The following is a 19,403-nucleotide window of genomic DNA, read 5'->3' as shown; positions in this document are numbered from 1 at the left end:
CTCCCTCCAGTAAAGGATCTCACTGGTGCTCCTCAGATTATGACCTCACAGTGGTCACTGTGATGCTCTCACTCCACAATATCCTCAGCTCAGCTGTGAGTGACACAAAAAGGGATTTTCTTGTGCCATGGAGCTTGCACTCACCGCTCCAAAAGTCTTTACATTTGCTTTTAACGTCTCTTATCAGCAAATGAATGTGAACTTTGCTGGGTGCCAAATCAGTTAGCAGCCAACTAAATTAACGCTGTTCCAGTTGACTTTGAGTTCAATCAATCGATGGCTGGTTCTCCTCAAATGTAAAAGTGGAATTTCATAGAATGGCGCAGGCATTGGTGATGTTTGCTGCTCCTCACTGCCAATCTTGTACTCATACCAGCAGTGGGGGGGATACCCTGATGTGCGCCAGTGTAAAGTATCATGAAGTAACATACACTGTAAACTGTGACAGATTGTGATATCATCTCTACAGAATAATAGTCTCAGGAGGAGGAGCTAATTAAGAGGGAATTAGATACAAGTAGCCCCCGCTATGTGAAACTAGAGTGTTCCCAGGAAACCTTTCGTAAGCCAGAAATGGCGTAAAGTGAAGGTGCATTATTTAAATAGGAAAAAGTACCACTGTTTTTCATAAAAGCGAAAATCCACTTCAAATTTGTGAAAATAGGTAATAATGTAGGTCTTTCATAAAAGTGAAATTGCTTAAAGTGAACGTTTGAAAAGCAGGGGATACCTGTACCTGTTTTGGAAAATTAAAATGAATAGAAAAGTGATTGTAAATCTGACTGCATAGAGTAGTCCTCTTCATGTTATATCTATAAAATAATAACCATTGGTATTTTTATTTATTGTCTTTATCGTACAGAAGTGCTCAAAGGCATTTCACAAAGACATCATCATACCAAATTGGACACCAAAAAGAGGAAGGAACTACTGAGACAGCTGATCAAAAGCTTGGTCAAACATGGTCATTCTAAGAAAGAGAAACCTTAAGAGAGAGAAATGGACAGGTTTTGGGAGGGAAATCCTGGGGATGTCTGGGCAACTGAAGACACAACTGCTAATGATGGAGGACATGGAGAGTAAGTAGTACCTATAGGTTTGTTTCTCAGTTTGGGGAATCTGAGATTTTGGTGAAACTGAGACATTCGAGGAGTCCACTTAAAGGAGGCTGCAGAAATGTGGAGGGAAAGGTTCACCAAGGAAGATGAAATCTTTAAATTGGGAACAATGCAGACCTGGGAGCCAGTTAACGTAGTTGCTTTGGATATCAAGTAGAAGAGTGTCAGGTGACCAGAAGCTTATGGAGCGAAGTTGGAATGCATTATCTGAGAGTGTGTTGGAGATGGTTCAACTGAGGTATTAAAAAGTGAATGAGATAATTCTGAGACTATTATTAAACTGTAAATTGCTGAACGGAACAATCGGTGGTGTCGGGTAATTAGAAGATTGCAGGAGAATTACACCAGGTGAAATGCTCATTCAGAGAGCTGGTGTAAACACAATAACATTTGTGTGAGTCTGAGATAAGAGATTACCTTGGACGGCATTGGAATTGGCATCTGAAAGTGAAAAGAGCTTACCCAAGAGCTTTAGCATGAGATGGACTGTGTAAGTGCCAGTGGAAGACATGGAGGTTAAAGTAGGCAGTTTTCAGTAATGGAAATGTTGTGGGGTCAGGAACTATGAACAAAATGGTAATGATTTGAAAATCAACTCCAGAATGAATTGTCTACCTGTTATGAGATTAAGTGATGCTGCAGAGACATTGATGCCAGCTTTTAGCACTTTAAAGGTAACTTATTGTATGCATATCAGTTTAGGATGTGGTAATGTTTGAGGTCAAAAGGCTATGGCTCCCTGTAAAGTCATGAGCATGTCACCCTGAACCGGTACCAAATGATACTAAGGGAGTGTTGCATTGTTTGGAGACATCATTTATTGAATATTAAACCAAGGTTGGTCCTAGTGTTTATTCAAAAAGGAGTAGCAGTGTTCTCGTGGTTCCTGGTGCCAAAATTTATCCTCAACCAACAACACAAAGAACCAATCATCTAATCATTTGTCTCATTGATACTTGCTATGTGCAAATTGGCTGCCACAGCTTCCTCTGTTTCAACAATGTCCACATTTTAAAGCAACTTCATTAGCTATGAAGCGCTTGGGATACCACAAGGAAATTAGATTAGATTAGATTCCCTACAGTGTGGAAACAGGCCCTTCGGCCCAACCAGTCCACACCGACCCTCCGAAGAGTAACCCATCCAGACCCACTTCCCTCTGACTAATGCACCTAACACTATGGGCAAATTAGCATGGCCAATTCACCTGACCTACACATCTTTGGACTGTGGGAGGAAACCGGAGCACACAGAGGAAACTCATGCAGACACGGGGAGAATGTGCAAACTCCACACAGTCGCCCGAACATGGGACCCTGGTGCTGTGAGGCAGCAGTGCTAACCACTGAGCCACCATGCCACCCCCATGCTTTGTTTTAATAAAAAATAGATTCCCCTTTGAAATACATTTTATGAACGATAGTATGTCATTTTATTAACTTTATTGAATTCGATATTCTTGTCACATTTGAAACTTGTTTTATCCATAGTTTTATGCCGAGAAGCTTTGGGAAAGAGTATTTTTTTAAAGTGAAAGTCGAAACAAAGTAGATTGGCAAAGTTTAAAAGCAAGATCACAATCTCTAGGCATTTGTAACATGTGATTTTTGCCCGAAACATCGATTCTCCTGCTCCTCGGATGCTGCCTGACCTGCTGTGCTTTTCCAGCACCACTCTGATCTAAACATTTGTAACGTGGGTATTTTCGTTATACTTTCGTACTAATATCCAGCACAGCCTGAAACACATGGGACATCATTCTCTCAATCCAGATGTCCCAATACATTCACACTAGAAGGAGAGTGAAATGTTCCTTTTATTTGAGATTTCCATGAAGCAAAGGGATGAATTTATGAATTCTTAGTTAGTGGCTCTCCTGGCCAATCTTTGGTCAGGAAATGAAGCCATGAATCAAGTTGCAGTTTCTTGTGGCAATAGGAAACAACGACTTATTTTTATGTTTGTATCTTCAGCATAATGAAACATCCAAAGCACATCAGAGGAACATTGTAAAAGCAAAGTATGACATTGAAATATGTAAGGAGATTATAGGTCATGACTAACAATTTGGTCAAAAGGCTCAGGAAGAGTCTTACAGCAAAGAAGTGGAATTATATGTAAGGAAGGTATTCCACTACTTGGAGCCAAGGCAACTGAAAGTAAGGCCACCAATGGACAGATCAATTAAAATCGCACATGTACAAGAGACCAGTATTAGAAGCATGAAGATAAGGGTTATGGGGCTGAAGATTACAGAGATTGGGAGGGGCAAGGATTTTAAAACAAGAATAAGGTTTTTAAAAATCAATACATTGCTTGACTGGGAGTCAGTGTAGGTCAGGGAACATAGACATAAAAGGCATGAGCAGAGCTTTACTTGTGAGCTGTCAGATTTGATTATCGAGATAACAACAAACAGTGGAGGCAGTGAGCAGTAAATTTTATTTTTAAGACCCCATTGACCTGGGGTAAGTGCCATGTTCATTATTTATACAGCACTGGGGAGAGGTAGTATTCGGTGATTGAATAAGTGAACCCTTCTCTCAGTAAACTTTACAACTCTACAAGACTGTGTGAGATCTCTGCATTCCTCCAATTCTGGCCCCTTACACATTCCTGATTTTCATTGCTTCACTGTTGGCTGACTTGCCTTCAGCGGGCGAGTTTTGAGAAGATTTGTAGCTCAGGTTGAGGTTCTGGAACTGAGCTGCAAGGTTTGTTTTAGACATTTCGTCACTGTACTAGGTAACATCTTCAGTGAGCCTCTGGACAAAGAGGCTTCAGCTATTTTAAACCCTGAAATTCACTCCCTGAGCATCCCTGCTTCTCTATTGCTCACTTCTCCTTTAAGATTATTTAAAATGTTCCTCTTTTGATAAGCAATTATTCACCTGTCTTAGTATCACTTTATTACTTGAATTTTGTCTCTTGCCTTGGTATGTTTTGCTACATTGAAGGTGCTATATAAATACATTTTGTAACTGTTACATCTGATTGTTGTTTTATATGTTTCCGCATTGTGGATTAATACAAGTCCTTGTTCTGTACCATCTGGCCAACAGTTACTTAAACTAAGTCCTTAAAATGGATTCTCAGGTTAAATGTGTCCTCATCGTGAAGTCAGATTGAACACTTGCAAGTCAAAGATAAATTAAAACCATGAAAGCATCTATAAGCAAAACATCTCTTCTCAATAATAGAAAGTAAACACTGAAATCAGGGGCTTGGGATGGTTTTTTGGAGGGAAAATAAATATACCATGCTTATCTGGCATAGTGCAGGACCCTAGTTACACAGCAATTGAGGTACAAGGGAGTAGAAGTGCGGCAGGGTGTGACTAGAAGTTAATGCTGCATTGACTTGCTGGGTATGGGCGTTTCAGAAAAATTGGGTGTTTGAAGCTTGAAACAACCAAAAGCTGTGAACTTTTCTGATACAGCCCTCAGATTAGTCAAATTAATTCAATTTAAGGGGGTTTTGTGAACATCTAGAATATTTAAGGGACATCTTGGCACACTTTTTTACATTTTGCCTCTTGCACCTGCGTTTCTTTAGTTAGTTTTATCATTATCTGTCATCCATTTAAAGAAGGAAATCTATTGTCTTTGGCCTACATCACTCCAGTTTGATATGAGTATCGGGTGATTCTTAGCTGTCCAAAGAAGTGGCCAAGCCAGCTATTCAGTCAACTAGGAGTTGAATAATTACTGCCTGAGAATGAATTAAAATAAAGCTGAGAGATATGTCTGTCTGGAATAAAGCAAGCTCCCTCTCTGACAGAAAGAGAGAGAGACAGAGAATGGAGAGGTTTTTAGCAGTTAGATTGCAATTTTATACCTACCTGTTACAGTTCAACATGCTAGTTTTCCTGAAATTAAAAAAAAGGCAGTGAGTAAAAATAAATATCAGCGGTAAGTTGGATAAACCTAGTTGCAGAAGTATCAATAGGATTGTGTAATATCTACGTCAAAGGAGATGCCGGTGTTGGACTGGGGTGTACAAAGTTAAAAATCACACAACACCAGGTTATAGTCCAACAGGCTTAATTGGAAGCACTAGCTTTCGGAGCGACGCTCCTTCATCAGGTGATAGTGGAGGGCTCAATCGTAACACAGAATTTATAGCAAAAATTCCCAGACACACACACACACACAGACAAAGACCCACATGCACACATATATTTTGTGGGGTGAATTTGTACTTGCAGAGTTACATTGTACTTTGCTCAAAAACTGTATGCATTCATGTAGAATTCTGAGCTCAAAAACTGCATGAATTTATGTAAAACTCTGTTATCTCACTTTTTAGATTAGAATCAATCTAAACATCATGGAATAGACAGAGAACACAGGGGGCTAACACCTTCAACATATTGTCTAGCTATCACCATTGTTAACAGCTAACCCGAGAATGCAACTTTAAAAAAAAGGTTTTGTGATTTACACATGAAAGAAGTAAAACTATCACTGTATTCTAACAGATGAAAGGCTTAACAGACAATCAATTTTTCAATGTATAATTTCAGTTCCATCATACTGTAAATTTTTGCTATAAATTCTGTGTTACGATCGAGCCCTCCACTATCACCTGATGAAGGAGCGTTGCTCCGAAAGCTAGTGTGCTTCCAATTAAACCTGTTGGACTATAACCTGGTGTTGTGTGATTTTTTAACTATGTCAAAGGAAGTTCATTATCTCAACAAACCAGCAGCCAACACCATCACCACAGGGAGGAAGCTAGGATATTTCTTCTGATTATTACACTGTGTTATTACACTAACTAGAAGGTGATCACGTATGAAATTTAAAGGAAGAATGGATTATTTTCAGAAAGGTTAAGTTCTGCACTTATCAACACTCACTGTCACAACTTGTGAAAACTGTCCTCCTCTTGGGAGTAAGGCAGAGCAAGCGATTGAGGTGTTAGTGAGGGAGCAGTTTGGGGCAAGTAGCTGTAATTCTATTAGTTTTAAAATAGTTATGGAAAAGGATAAGCCCGGTTCACAAGTTAAAGTTCTAAACTGGGGCAAGGCCAATTTTGATGGTTTTACACGCGATCTTTTAAAAATTGATTGGGGGGGGCTGTTTACAGGTAAAGGAATATCCAGCAAATAGGAGGCTTTCAAAAATGAGATAACTAGAGTTCAGGGACAGTACCTGTTGGTGTGAAGGGCAAGGCTGGCAGGAGTAGGGAAAACAGTGGATGAGTAGAGATATTGAGCTCTGGTCAAGAAAAAGAGACCAGGTATAGACAGTTGGGATCAAGTGAGTCTCGAGAGGAGAATCAGGGTTGTAGAAGTACACTTCAGAGGGAAATCAGGAGAGCAAAAAGGGGATGTGAGATAGCTTTGGCAGATAAGGTAAAGGAGAATTTAATGAGATTCTACGGCTATATCAAGAGCAATAGAGTAACTATAGAGAGAGTAGGGCCCCTTGAAGATCAATGAGGCCATCTGTTTGTTGAACCACAGGAATCAGGTGAGATCCTAAAGCAGTATTTTGCATCAGTATTTATTAAAAGATTAGAATCCCTACAGTATGGAAATAGGCCCTACAAGTCCCAACAAGTCCACACCCTCCTACCCTTTATTTACCCCTGATTAATGCACCTATCACTATGGACAATTTAGCATGGCCAATTCACCTGACCTGCTGGTCTTTGGATTGTGGCAGGAAACCAGAGCACCCAGAAGAAACCCATAAAGACACGGGAAGAACATGCAAACTCCACACAGACAGTCACCCGAGGTGGGAATCGAACCCGTGTCCCTGGCACTATGAGGTAACAGTGCTAACCACTGAGCCACCGTGCCGCCCTGGTGGAGAAACACATGGAAGTTCGGGAACTTGGGATGATGTCTTGAAAAGAATCCATATTATAGAAGAGGAGGTTCTGGAGATCTTCAAACCTGTAAAGGTAGATTAATCCCTGAGACCTGATCAGGTGAATCCCACGACACAGTGGGAAGCCAGGGAAGATGTTGCAGGGCCCTAGCAGAGGTATTTGTAAGTCTGTAAGTTAGCTTGCTGAGCTTGAAGGTTTGTTTTCAGACATTTCGTCACTATACTAGGTAACATCATCAGTGAGAGCCTCAGGTGAAGTGCTGGTGGTATGTCCCGCCTTGCTATTCATAGGTCGCAGTTTCTTAAGATGGATGATGTCATTTCCGATTCTTTTTTTGAGGGAAGGTAGATAGGATCTAAATTTATGTGTTTTTAGATGGAGTTCTGGTTAGAATGCCATGCCTCTAAGAATTCTCATGTCTTTGTTTTGCCTGTCCTAGGTGTGTGTGTTGTCCTAGTCAAAGTGGTGTCCTTCTTTGTCTGTATGTACAGAAACTAGTGATCGTGGGTCGTGTCTTTTGGTGGCCAGTTGATGTTTATGTATCCTGGTGGCAATTTGTATCATCGACAACCACGAGTGAGGTGCTGGAAGACCGGAAGGTGGCTAATAGTTAAGAAAAGCTGCAAGACAAAGTCAGGGATGTCCATACTGCTGAGCCTGACATCAGTGATGGGATTCAGAGATACAGGATCTATATGTATTTGGAAAGGCAAGGACTGATTAGGGATAGGCAGCATAACTTAATGCGTGGGAAATTGTTTCTCACAAATTTGATTGAGTTATTTGAAGAGGTGACCAAGAAAATAGATGAAGGCAGAGCAGTAGACATTGTCAACATGGACTTTAGCAATGCCTTCGACAAGGTTCTATATGGTAGACTGTTTATTAAGGTTAGATCACAAAGGATCCAGGGACAGCTAACCAATTGGATACTAAATTGGCTTGACGGTAGGAGACAGAGGGTGGTGATGGAGGGCTGTTATTTAGACTGGAGGCCTGTGAATAGCTGTGTGCCGCAAGGATTGGTGCTGGGTCCACTGTTATCCGTCATTTATATACATGATTTGGATGAGAATATATGAGACCTGGTTAATGAGTTTGTGGATGACAGCAAAGTTGGCAGTACAGTGGCCAGTGAATTGAATTGAATTAGCTTTATTGTCACGTACTGACATGAGTACAGTGAAAAATTTACAAATTGTCACTTACGGTGCCATCTTAGGTAGATAGGTACCTCAGTACAGATTCTTGAGTACAAATTCTTCAGAAAAAAGAGAAAAATAAAAAAGCAAAAACTCCAGCATTACAGAAATTCAAAAGTACAAAATCACAGTAATAAATGAGAAAACTAAAGAAATAAAAAATTCAGAATAATATAACAAACCAAAAAAAATGTACAAACAACATTTCAGACAAAGTCCACTGAGTCCAATTCACGGCTCTGGGCTCGAGGAATCGACCCCCACCCCCCCCCCCCAACCCCATCGGAATCCGAGGATGGACCCACCACGAAGTAAGTGCCAGATGGAGTCACAGACTGACTGGAGCTGCCATGAGCAGTCCCAGACTGATGTCGATTAAAAACAGCTACCCAAGCCACCAAATGAAATGCCAGGCCACCGCCGAAGCTGCCTAAAAGAATCTCAGGCCAGAGGAGATAAACAATGCCATCGCAAAGATGCTGCAGAAGCCGCAAGGAAAACCTGGGCCATTGAAATCCCAGGGCCAGACCCACCTTGTCTGTAGCCACTGCCAAAGTAGCCACGAGGAATGGCGGCAGCCTCCTGGAACCTCCTTCCTCACCCAAAGACGCCAAAAGCAGATGAATGGGATGTTGAGCCGGCACTGGGGCTGCCTCAACAGAAGCTGCCGGGAACTGGAACTCACTTACGATGTTGCTACAATGAGTCCGCACTTGCTGGGCCCACCGCCAATGCAGTCATCACAACCAAGCTCTTCACCAAGAGATAAGTAAAAGAAAATAAAAGAGAAAAAGAAACAAGAGAAGAGAGAGAGAAAAAAAGAAACAAAATGAAAAGTAAAATGGATGGAGCAGATGAGCCCTAGGTTCAGAAGACATCTTACCAGAAGTGAAGAAAGTTATTTAAGGTATCTTGATCAACTGAGCCAGTGGGCTGAGGAATGGCAGATGCTCTTTAATTTGGATAAATACAAGGTGTTACATTTTGGCAACATAAACCAGGCAGGACTTACACAGTTGATAAGAATATAGAACATAAGAAAAAGCAGGAGTAGACCATCTGGCCCCACAAAACTGCCCCGACATTCAGTAAGATTATGGTTGTTCTTCTCATGGACTCAGTCCCACTTATCTTCCTGCTCACTCTAAACCTTAATTCCTTTACTGTTCAAAAATCTATCATTGTCTTAAAAACGCTCAATGAGATAACCTCAACTGCTTCACGGGGCAGGGAATTCCACAGATTCACAATCCTTTGGGTGAAGACGTTCCTCTTCAACTCGGTCCTAAACCTGCTCCCCCTAATTTTGAGGCTATGCCTCCTAGTTTTATTTCACGGACCAGTGGAAACAACACCCCTGATTCTATCTTATCTATTCCCTTCATAATTTTATAAGTTTCCATAAGATTTCCCTCTCGTTCTTCTAAATTCCAATGAGTATAGTCACAGTCTATTCAATCTTCCGGCATAAGCCAATCCTCCAAACTCCAGAAGCAATCTAGTGAACCTCGGCTGCACCCCCTCTAGTGCCAGTACATCCTTTCTCAAGTAAGGAGACCAAAACTGTACACATTACTCCAGGTGTGGCCTCACCATCACTCTATGCAGCTGCACATAACCTCCTTATTTTTAAACTCCATCCCACTAGCAATGAAGGACAATATTCCATTTGCCTCCTTGCACCTGCTGCACCTGCAAACCAACTTTTGGTGATTCATGCACAAGGACACCCAGATCCCTCTGCACAGCAGCATATTGTACTCCATCTGCCAGACCCTTGTCCACTCACCTTATTTATCTTGTATTCCTCTGCAAACTTCCAGTGTCCTCTGCACACTTTAGTCCACCACTCATCTTTGTGTCAACTGCAAACTTTGATACACTACAATCATAAATAATTGCGGTCCCAACACTGATCCCTAAGGCACACCACTACCCACAGATCATCAAACAGAAAAACACACATTTATCCCCACGCTTTGCTTTCTGTTAGTTAACTAATCGTCTATCCATGCTAATACATTACCTGTAACACCGTGCATCTTTATCTTATGCAGCAGCCTTTTGTGAGGCACCTTATTAAATGCTTTCTGAAAATCCAGATAGACCACATCCACCAGTTCCCCATTGTCCACCACACTCGTAATATCCTCAAATAATTATAGCAAGTTAGTTAAACATTACCTGCCATTCATGAACCCATACTGCGTCTGCCCGATGGGACAATTTCTATTCTATTAATGGTAGAGTCATGGTGCAGGTACGTAGTTCCTTAAGAGTGGTGTCACAAGTAGATAGGGTGGTGAAGAAGGTGACTTGCATGCTTGCCTTCATTATTCAGAGCACTAAGTATAGGAGTTGGGACATCATGTTACAGCTGTACAAAACATTGGCGAGGTCACATTTGGAGTACTACACACAATTCTGGTTGCCCTGCTATAGAAGAATGTTATCATACTGGAAAGAGTGCAAGAAAGATTTACAAGAATGTTATTGAGTCTGGAAGATTTGAGTTATGAGGAGGGCTGGATAGGCTGGGACTTTTTTCCCTGGAACGTAGGACGCTGAGGAGTGACCAAATAGAGGTTTATAAAATTATGAGGGGTATCGATAAAGTGAATAGCCAAAGTCTTTTCCCAAAGGTAAGGGAGTCCAAAACTAGAGGGCATAGGTTTAAGGTGTGAGGGGATAGATTTAAAAGGGGCCTGACAGACAACTTTTTAGACAGAGGGCAATGTGTGTATATGGAATGAGCTGCCAGAGGAAGTGGTAGAGGCGAGTACAGTTACAACACTTAAAAGACATTTGTAGAGGTGCATGGATAGGATAGAAGGATATGGGGCAAACACAAGCAAATGGGACAAGTTCAGTTTAGGAGTGGATGGCAAGGACAAGTTGGTTGAAAGTGTCTGTTTCCATGCTGTATGACTCTATAACTTGTACACAAACAATTAATTACTTGCAGAAAGAAAGACTTCACATTAACAAAGCATCTTTCACAATATTGAAATCTCCCAAAATAGTTCACAGCCGATTAAACACTTTTGAAGGATAATCTACTATTGTAATGCAGGAAAACAGGGTAGCCAACTTTAACTCAGCAAGATCCTAGAAACAAAAATGAGATAATGCCCAACAGTAACTGAGGGCTAAATGACACAAATGATTTGAGCTATAGGGAGAGGCTGAACAGGCTGGGGCTGTTTTCCCTGGAGCGTCGGAGGCTGAGGGGTAACCTTATAGTGGTCTATGAAATCATGAGGGGCATGAATAGGGTAAATAGGCAAAGTCTTTTCCCTGGGGTCAGGGAGTCCAGAACTAGGGGGCATAGGTTTAGGGTGAGAGGGGAAAGATATAAAAGAGACCTAAGGGGCAACTTTTTCACGCAGAGGGTGGTACGTGTATGGAATGAGCTGCCAGAGGAAGTGGTGGAGGTTGGTACAATTGCAACATTTAAGAGGCGTTTGGATGGGTATATGAATAGGAAGGGTTTGGAAGGATATAGGCCGGGTGCTGGCAGGTGGGACAAGATTGGGTTGGGATATCGGGTCGGCATGGACGGGTTGGACCGAAGGGTCTGTTTCCATGCTGTACATCTCTATGACTCTATCACCAGAATTTGTTGAAGGGCAATTCACTGGTGTTCTTCAAATTATTCCATAGATTCTTTAATTTCTAGCCAACTGTGAGTATAGACGGTGCCTTGGTTAAGTAGCTTATCCAAAAAACAGTAATCCAATCACATCCATTCAATTCCCTCTGTACAATACAGGGAAGCTAGCCCAGGTAATGCACACAGAATGTAAGGTTAAATCCATAACCAGATTTCACAGAACCTAAGTTTGACAGTATATTGTACATTTATACATGTGGTTAGGTAAAGTAGATCTTGGTGGAACTCACAAGTCAATCTTTGTTTCTTTGGCTGGGGAGTTTAATTTTTAACTTAATGGAGGTAAATTGAAACAGTTGAATAAATACTGTTGCAAACAAGGAATCTACACATTCCACTTTGTGTGATAGGAATTAACCTCCAACTATTCTCTGAAATTCTGTAACCTTCAGTTACAGCTTCAAGGTATTGATCAAGGACCTTTAAAGAATGATGTATTAAAGTAGCCAAATTTATTTATTTATTCTGTGACTTACTGTAATTCCCTCTCTGTAGGGTATATGTATGTTAAGTGTTTGGCCTGCCTGTGTGAAAATTCCAAACGCAAATTTCCTAAGCATGAGTGCATTTGTGAAACCCTTCTAGAGCTACAAGTGGTAGTTCATCATCTTCTACCAGCTTTAACCAGCTGGTTAAAGAATTAAAATAAAATCTACAGAGATATTTGTGACGTGATATTTGATATCATATGCATCTGTGGCTTTTTTATGGTTGAACAAAGGTGCTTTCATCTGCTCTGATGAACAAATAATGTGGATGCCACAAATCTGAAGAAAATACTGAAATGCTGTATGTACTCAGCAGTCTAGTATCATTTAATGTTTGTGACCTTATGGCAAAACGGAAGTGCATACTGTCCTGTGTTCTGACATATTTCAAAGGATTTTATCTGGGCGATATTCTTGCCAACAGTCATTCAGTTAGTGGTGCAAAGCTAATCAGGTGCTTTATGATCATATTTAATCACATAAGAAATCAGGACTGTGTTTTCAGTTTTATGTTGAAGTGCAGTGCTCTTTATGGTGTGGGTAATGCAAAATCTATGTTTTGCAGATTCAACATTTCAAGAATGCCATTAGTTATGATTATATTGTTCGCAGAAAGTAGATTTCAGTTACCCATTTAATGTTAAATAAATTGATTCATTAGTTTACAGTTGAACTGTGGTGTGTAGTCTATATTCACTCAACATATTGATATTAACAAACTCAATTGGTAGCCAATGATATGTATTCAAGAAAAAAAGCAAATCAAGTGACAAGGATTCATTATTCAACTGCTGAGCTGGTAGATGTATGTGCTGGTTCACTGGGAAATATAAGATTACAACAATGATCATTTATACTCCAAAATGAGTTGTTACTAAGAACAAGAAACAAAACAACGGCTCATGATGTAAACCTACTATTGGTGGGCAAAGATTCCATGCAATTCTTAAAGCAGGTAATCCTTCTTAAATTAATCTCTACAATTTGGTGCTATTATACACTTCTGTATCATTTGAACTATTTATAAAGTAAATAATTCTCAAATAACTTTGGGGAAATAAGCACCAGATAATACTGTATACACTCCCACACTCTCTCATGTATGTCATGCTGTATAGACTGACACACTGGCCCATGTGTGTTGTACTGTATCGGTAGAATCACTGTCCAATGCACATCATGCTACATACACTCCCACATTATCCTATGTACATTGTGTTGTACATACTCTCACACTCTCGAGAGTGTGGTGCTGGAAAAGCAGCATCTGATGAGCAGGAGAATCAATATTTCTGGCTCTCACATTCACACTCTCTCAAGTACATCGTCCTGTACACACTCTCACATTGTCCCATGTACATTCTGCTGTATGCACTCCCACATTGTCCCATGTACATCATGCTGTATAGACTGACACAGTGTACCATGTATATTGTGCTGTAAAGACTGACACACTGACCTATGGACACTGTGCTGCACACTCCCACATTGTGCTGTATACCCTCTCACACCGCCCTACGCACATTGAACTGGTTAGACTGACACACTGAGTTGTGTACATTGTACTGTACATATTTTCACACTAAACCATGTATATTGTGCTGTACACACACTCACAATTTCCAATGTATATCATGCAGTATACACTGACACTTTTGTTCCATGAACACTTCATGGACACTGACATACTGTTTTATGTACACAATGGCATACTGCTGGACACTAGACCCATGGACATTGTTGTACACATCGACAGACTGTGCCAAGGATGCTGTTGACATACATTGACATGCTGCTCCATGGACACCATGTTATACACATTGGTATATTGTTTCCTTCACATGGTATTGTAAAATTTGTACACTGTGTCAATGGATACTATGTTGTACACATTGACACATTGCTCCATGTACATTGTGTTGCACACATTTGACACACTGTTTCATCTAGATTGTTGGACACATTGACACACGCTTCACATACAGTGTGTCAGTGTATACAATACAGTGTATATGGATAGTATGCCGACGTGAACAATACGGAACACATATAGCAGTGTGTCAATGTGTACAACACTCTGTATGTGGGACATCGAGTCCATATGCACAATGCATTGTCCATGGAGTAATGTGTCAGCATCAACTGTACAATGTACATGGAGCAGTGTATCAATGTGTACAAGATACCAAAGTGGAACAGTGTCTTATTGTGTTCAACACATTGACACACTGCTCCACCTACAATGTGTTCAAGACAGTGTACATGGAACATCATGCCTGTGTCCATAACACAGCATACACACAAGTGTGCAAATGTGTACAGCACAGTGTAGATGGAATAGTGTGACAATGAGTCCAACATAGCATGCATGGAATGTCATGTCTGTTTCCACAATACAGCGAACATGGAACAGTTTGTCTTTGTAAACAACACAATGTACGGGGAACAGCGTATCAATGTGAACAACACAGTATACATGGAATTGTGTGTCAATGAATACAACACAGTGTAGGATTCTGATTTGCGGTCAATAATTTGCTGGTTTTAAGTGGTTCGAATCACCCCCAGATCCCTGGTTCTGACACTGGACTTATTTAGGAAGGTGAAATAAGAAGGAAGTAGACAGGTGTTTCAGGGCAAATTAATCTCTGTGTTTATTAATTACAAAAGATGAGTATGATACAAGAAATAAAAGGTAAATATAATAAACAGTGAAATTGACAGAACTGTATAGAGAGCAGTAATTAAATATACTATTCTTTAAAACAAATACAGGTTAAACACTATTAGAACTCACACAATTAGAACTTACCTGATGAAGGAGCAGCGCTCTGAAAGCTAGTACTTTCAAATAAACTTGTTGGACTATAACCTGGTGTTGTGTGACTTTTAACTTTGTCTACCCCAGTCCAACACTGGCTCCTCCACATCATGACTGTTAGAACTAAACAGCAGTTTTAATCACAGAAAACCTTAATCAGTATTTTTAAATTGGGGTTCCTGCACTATCACCACCTGCATTCCCCTCCCTGTTAGCTAATGAAAAGCTTTGAGGTCTCGGGAGTTTCAGCTCACCACTGAGGAAAACACAGTTTTAAAGTGCATCCAGTTGCTGAGCTTTATGCTGTTGGCTCTCTTGGTTCAGAACAGGCCCAAGTCTAGAAGCTCTTGTACGGATAGCACTTACTTACTCCCCCTCCCACTCCACCAAGGATATGCAGGTCTTTGGACTCCTCCATCGCCAGACCACAACAACACGACGGTTGGAGGAAGAGCGCCTCATCTTCCGCCTAGGAACCCTCCAACCACAAGGGATGAACACGGATTTCACCAGTTTCCTCATTNTCTCCTGTTCCCTGGATGCTGCCTGACCTGCTGCGCTTTTCCAGCAACACATTTTCAGCTACGGATAGCACTTGGTTGGCGTCCCCCCTCTCGGATGTCCTTTATTGCGATGATGCTTTTGGTTTGGCTTCCTAACTCAGCTTCTCTGTTCGGCCTCTGCGGTTCTTGGTTCCGAATCTATTGTGGGGGAGCTGTTTCTGCAGAAGCTTGTTGTTGAGGTAAGGTCAGGGCTAGTAGTTATACAGACTGTGTGCCCTGTTTTCTCTCTTAAACATGTGTTGCCATTGTGTTTCTGATGTTCTCTTTGAGGTCAATTGGATTCGAGATAGTTAAGAGTGTGTGTGAATGTATTTTGAATGAAGTTGAATATCCAGTATCTCTGAGGCTCCATACTGTCTGCATTGGGTTGCCTGAGGTGTAAAAGTTAGTTTTGGCCCAGAGTGTTAGGTTTGGTTGATTGTTCCCTTAAAGGGGAGGTTAAATTGGTGAACAATAGTCCCAGACAGAAACCATTCTGGCTCTGTGAGCATTTGTTGCAGCCTGAACTCAAGGTTTTGTCCTGTATTTCAGATACCCTGCGTTAGAAAAGTCCAGCGTCTTGTCCAGTAATTTAGATAATGGGGACTTTTGCACAATGGAGTGTACGTGGAATAGCGTGTCAATGTATACTGCATAGTGTACATGGAGCACTGCATCAATGGGTACAACACAGCTTATATGGAACAGTGAGTCAATGTGCATGGCACAGTGCACGTGGAACAGCAGATGAAAGACCCTCCCCTTCTCATTATACTTTCTTCCATCCTCTTTTGTAGGCCAGTAGATATGAAAGTTTGTATATATGTACTAATAGATTCAAAAACAGCTTCTTCCCTGCTATTTTCAGACTCTTGAACGGACCTCTCAAATGTTACTTCTGATGTTAGGGTGGCATGGTGGCTCAGTGGTTAGCACTGCTGCCTCACAACACCAGGGTTCCAGGTTCGATTCCAGCCACAGGTGACTGTCTGTATGGAGTTTGCACATTCTCCCTGTTTCTAAGTGGGTTTCCTCTGGGTGCTCCAGTTTCTGCCCACAGTCACAAAGATGTGTAGGTTAGGTGAATTGGCCATGCTAAATTGCCCAGTGTTAGGTGCATTAGTCAGAGGGAAATGGATCTGAGTGGGTTACTCTTCAGAGGGCTGGTTGGGCTGAAGGGCCTGTTTCCACACTGTAGGGAATCTAATCTCTCTCTGTGGCTCTAACATTGTATTTTGCACTCTGTTCTGCTACCCCAATGCATTTTGTGGTACAATCTGCCAGTAGAGCATGCAAAACAACATTTTAATTGTACCTCGGTATGTGACAACAATAAATCAATCAATATATACAGTGTTGTGTACATTGATACACAGATCCATGTAAAAACTGTGTGCTACATATTAACAAGTTGTTCCATATAAACTGTGTTGTACACATTGGGACACTGCTCCATGTAAACTCTGTTGTGCACACAGACACAATGCTGGACATATTGACAAACTGATCCATCTCCACTGTGTAGTACACACTGGCACACAGTTTCATATCCACAGTGTTGTTCACATTGACACACTGTTCCATGTAGGAGAAAGTGAATACTGCAAATGCTGGAGAATCTAGAGTCAAAAAGTGCAGTGCTGGCAGTGTCTGAGGAGCAGGAGAGTCAACATTTTGGGCCTAAACTCTTCATCAGGAATGTGTTCCATGTACACCATTCTGGACACAATGACACACTGCTCCATCTACACAGTATTACATACATTGACACACTGATCCATGTGCACTGTTTTGTACACATTGATGTACTGCTCCATCTACACTGCACTGCACACATGGACACACTATTCCATAAACAGTGCACATATTGACAGACTGCTCCATGAACAGTGCACTGCATGCATGGACACACTATTCCAGACACACTGTACATATTGACAGACTACTCCGTGAACACTTTGCTGCACATAATGACACACTGTTCCATGTACAGTGATGTGGAGGTGGCGGTGTTGCACTGGGGTGGACAAAGTTAAAAATCACACAACACAGAGTTATAGTCCAACAAATTTATTTAGAAGTACTAGCTTTCACAGCACTACTCCTTCATCAGGTAACTAGTGGGGCAAGATCACATTTTAATTGCATGACACTGTAATCTTTTGATATAAATTTTGTCTTACAATCCTGCCCCACTAGCTACGTGATGAAGGAGCAGCGCTCTGAAAGATAGTACTTCCAATTAAACCTGTTGGAGCATTGCCCTTTGATGATAAGGGCATTGCTTGTCACTGGCCACTCTGGTGTTTCCTTTCTTCCTGGTGGTGGAAGTTGAATAAGGATTTGTTCACCTGTTGTCTTTCATTGTGTCGCACACCTGCACGTACATAACATGGGTGCTGGGGATAGGCAGAAGTGTGAGGGGCAAAACATTAAAAAGAAAAAATAAATAAACTTGTTGGACTATAACCTGGTGTTGGGTGCCTTTTTTTTAAACCATGTACAATATCGTACAGATTGACAGACTGCTACATGAGTGCTGTACACAATGACACACTGTTCCATGCACTGAACAAATAGACACCCTACTCCAGACTAAGAAGTAAGCCATCCAGGACTGGGGTGAGGAAAAACCTCTTCACTCGGATGAAGCTGTTGAATTCTGACCCAGTTGATGAGATACAGTCAAGAGGGAGCTGGAGACGACCCTTGTGGCGGAAGGGATCCAGGGGCACGGTGGGAATGGGATACTGAGGTTACTGATCATATTGAACGGTAGTGCAGGCTCTTGGGCCTACTCATGCACCTGGTTTCCATATCTCCACAACAGCACACTCCCTTCTGTATCTTTGAACACCGACCTTTGACCTGTGCACCAGGCAACACGCTGACGTCCTGGGCGAAGCCTGAGTTGCTCTTTGCTGATTGGGTGCGCCGTGTGCAGCACGACTGGGCCCTCCGGGTGGGCCCCGCTAAACACCGAGAGCGGCGCGGGCGCGGCCTCAGTCTGCGCGTCACCATTTCCGGGTGCCCTTCCGAGGCCGAGCGGGCGGCGTCCGGAAGCTGCTGCTGCCAAGCCCCTGGTTGGGGAGGAAGTGTGTTCCACAATCCGCTTCCCCCCCGCCCCGCCCGGATCCCTGGTTCCGGGGTGCCCCTGGAAACGGAGCACCACCGGAAGTGAGTGCGGAGAAGATGGCGGCGGGTGTGTTGGGCGCTTGTATCGGGCGGGGAGAGCGGATCTCGGCTCGGACACGGCCCGCACTCAGCAGTTGGGTCCTGCTTTTCCTGCCCTACCTCGGACTCGGGCTGGTGCCGTCCGCCGCTGACATGACGGACGGCAACAGCGAGCACCTGAAGCGGGAGCACAGCCTGATGAAGCCGTATCAGGGTGAGTGCAGGGGCACGGCAACGGGAGGGACTCCCACTCCGGGCCCGGGGTCTGAGGGTTATACACAGCCGCCCCCTTCCCTTCCCTCCATCAGGACCAAATGGTTGAAAACTTTCAGAAAGATCTTCACTCACCTTGCAGTAGGAAATACTCAGTGAGAGGTCTGACAGTCATTCGGGGGAGGGGAGGTGGGGGAGAGAGAGGAGGAGGAGCGGCGGGAGGTGGGGGAGAAGTGGAAGAGAGAGGAGGTGGGGTGGGAGAAAGAGAAGGAGGGGCGGGAGGTGGGGGAGAAGTGGGAGAAAGAGGAGGAGGGGCGGGAGGTGGACG

The 19,403-nt window shown here is 42.4% G+C and overlaps 1 protein-coding gene across 1 annotated transcript in view; it reads left to right on the top strand.

The window, feature by feature from the left end:
* Positions 1–18,611: 18,611 nt before the first annotated feature.
* The window catches only part of lman2 (lectin, mannose-binding 2), a 53,050-nt gene continuing 52,258 nt past the window's right edge, over positions 18,612–19,403 (top strand). The window contains exon 1 of the mRNA XM_043703951.1: positions 18,612–19,076. Coding sequence (XP_043559886.1) covers positions 18,881–19,076 — 196 coding nt within the window. The 5' untranslated portion in view covers positions 18,612–18,880. The remainder of the gene's footprint in view (positions 19,077–19,403) is intronic.

The sequence above is a fragment of the Chiloscyllium plagiosum genome, chromosome 14 (genome assembly GCF_004010195.1).
Source record: "Chiloscyllium plagiosum isolate BGI_BamShark_2017 chromosome 14, ASM401019v2, whole genome shotgun sequence".
Lineage (NCBI taxonomy): Eukaryota > Metazoa > Chordata > Chondrichthyes > Orectolobiformes > Hemiscylliidae > Chiloscyllium > Chiloscyllium plagiosum.
This window is presented reverse-complemented; position numbering and strand designations above follow the sequence as displayed.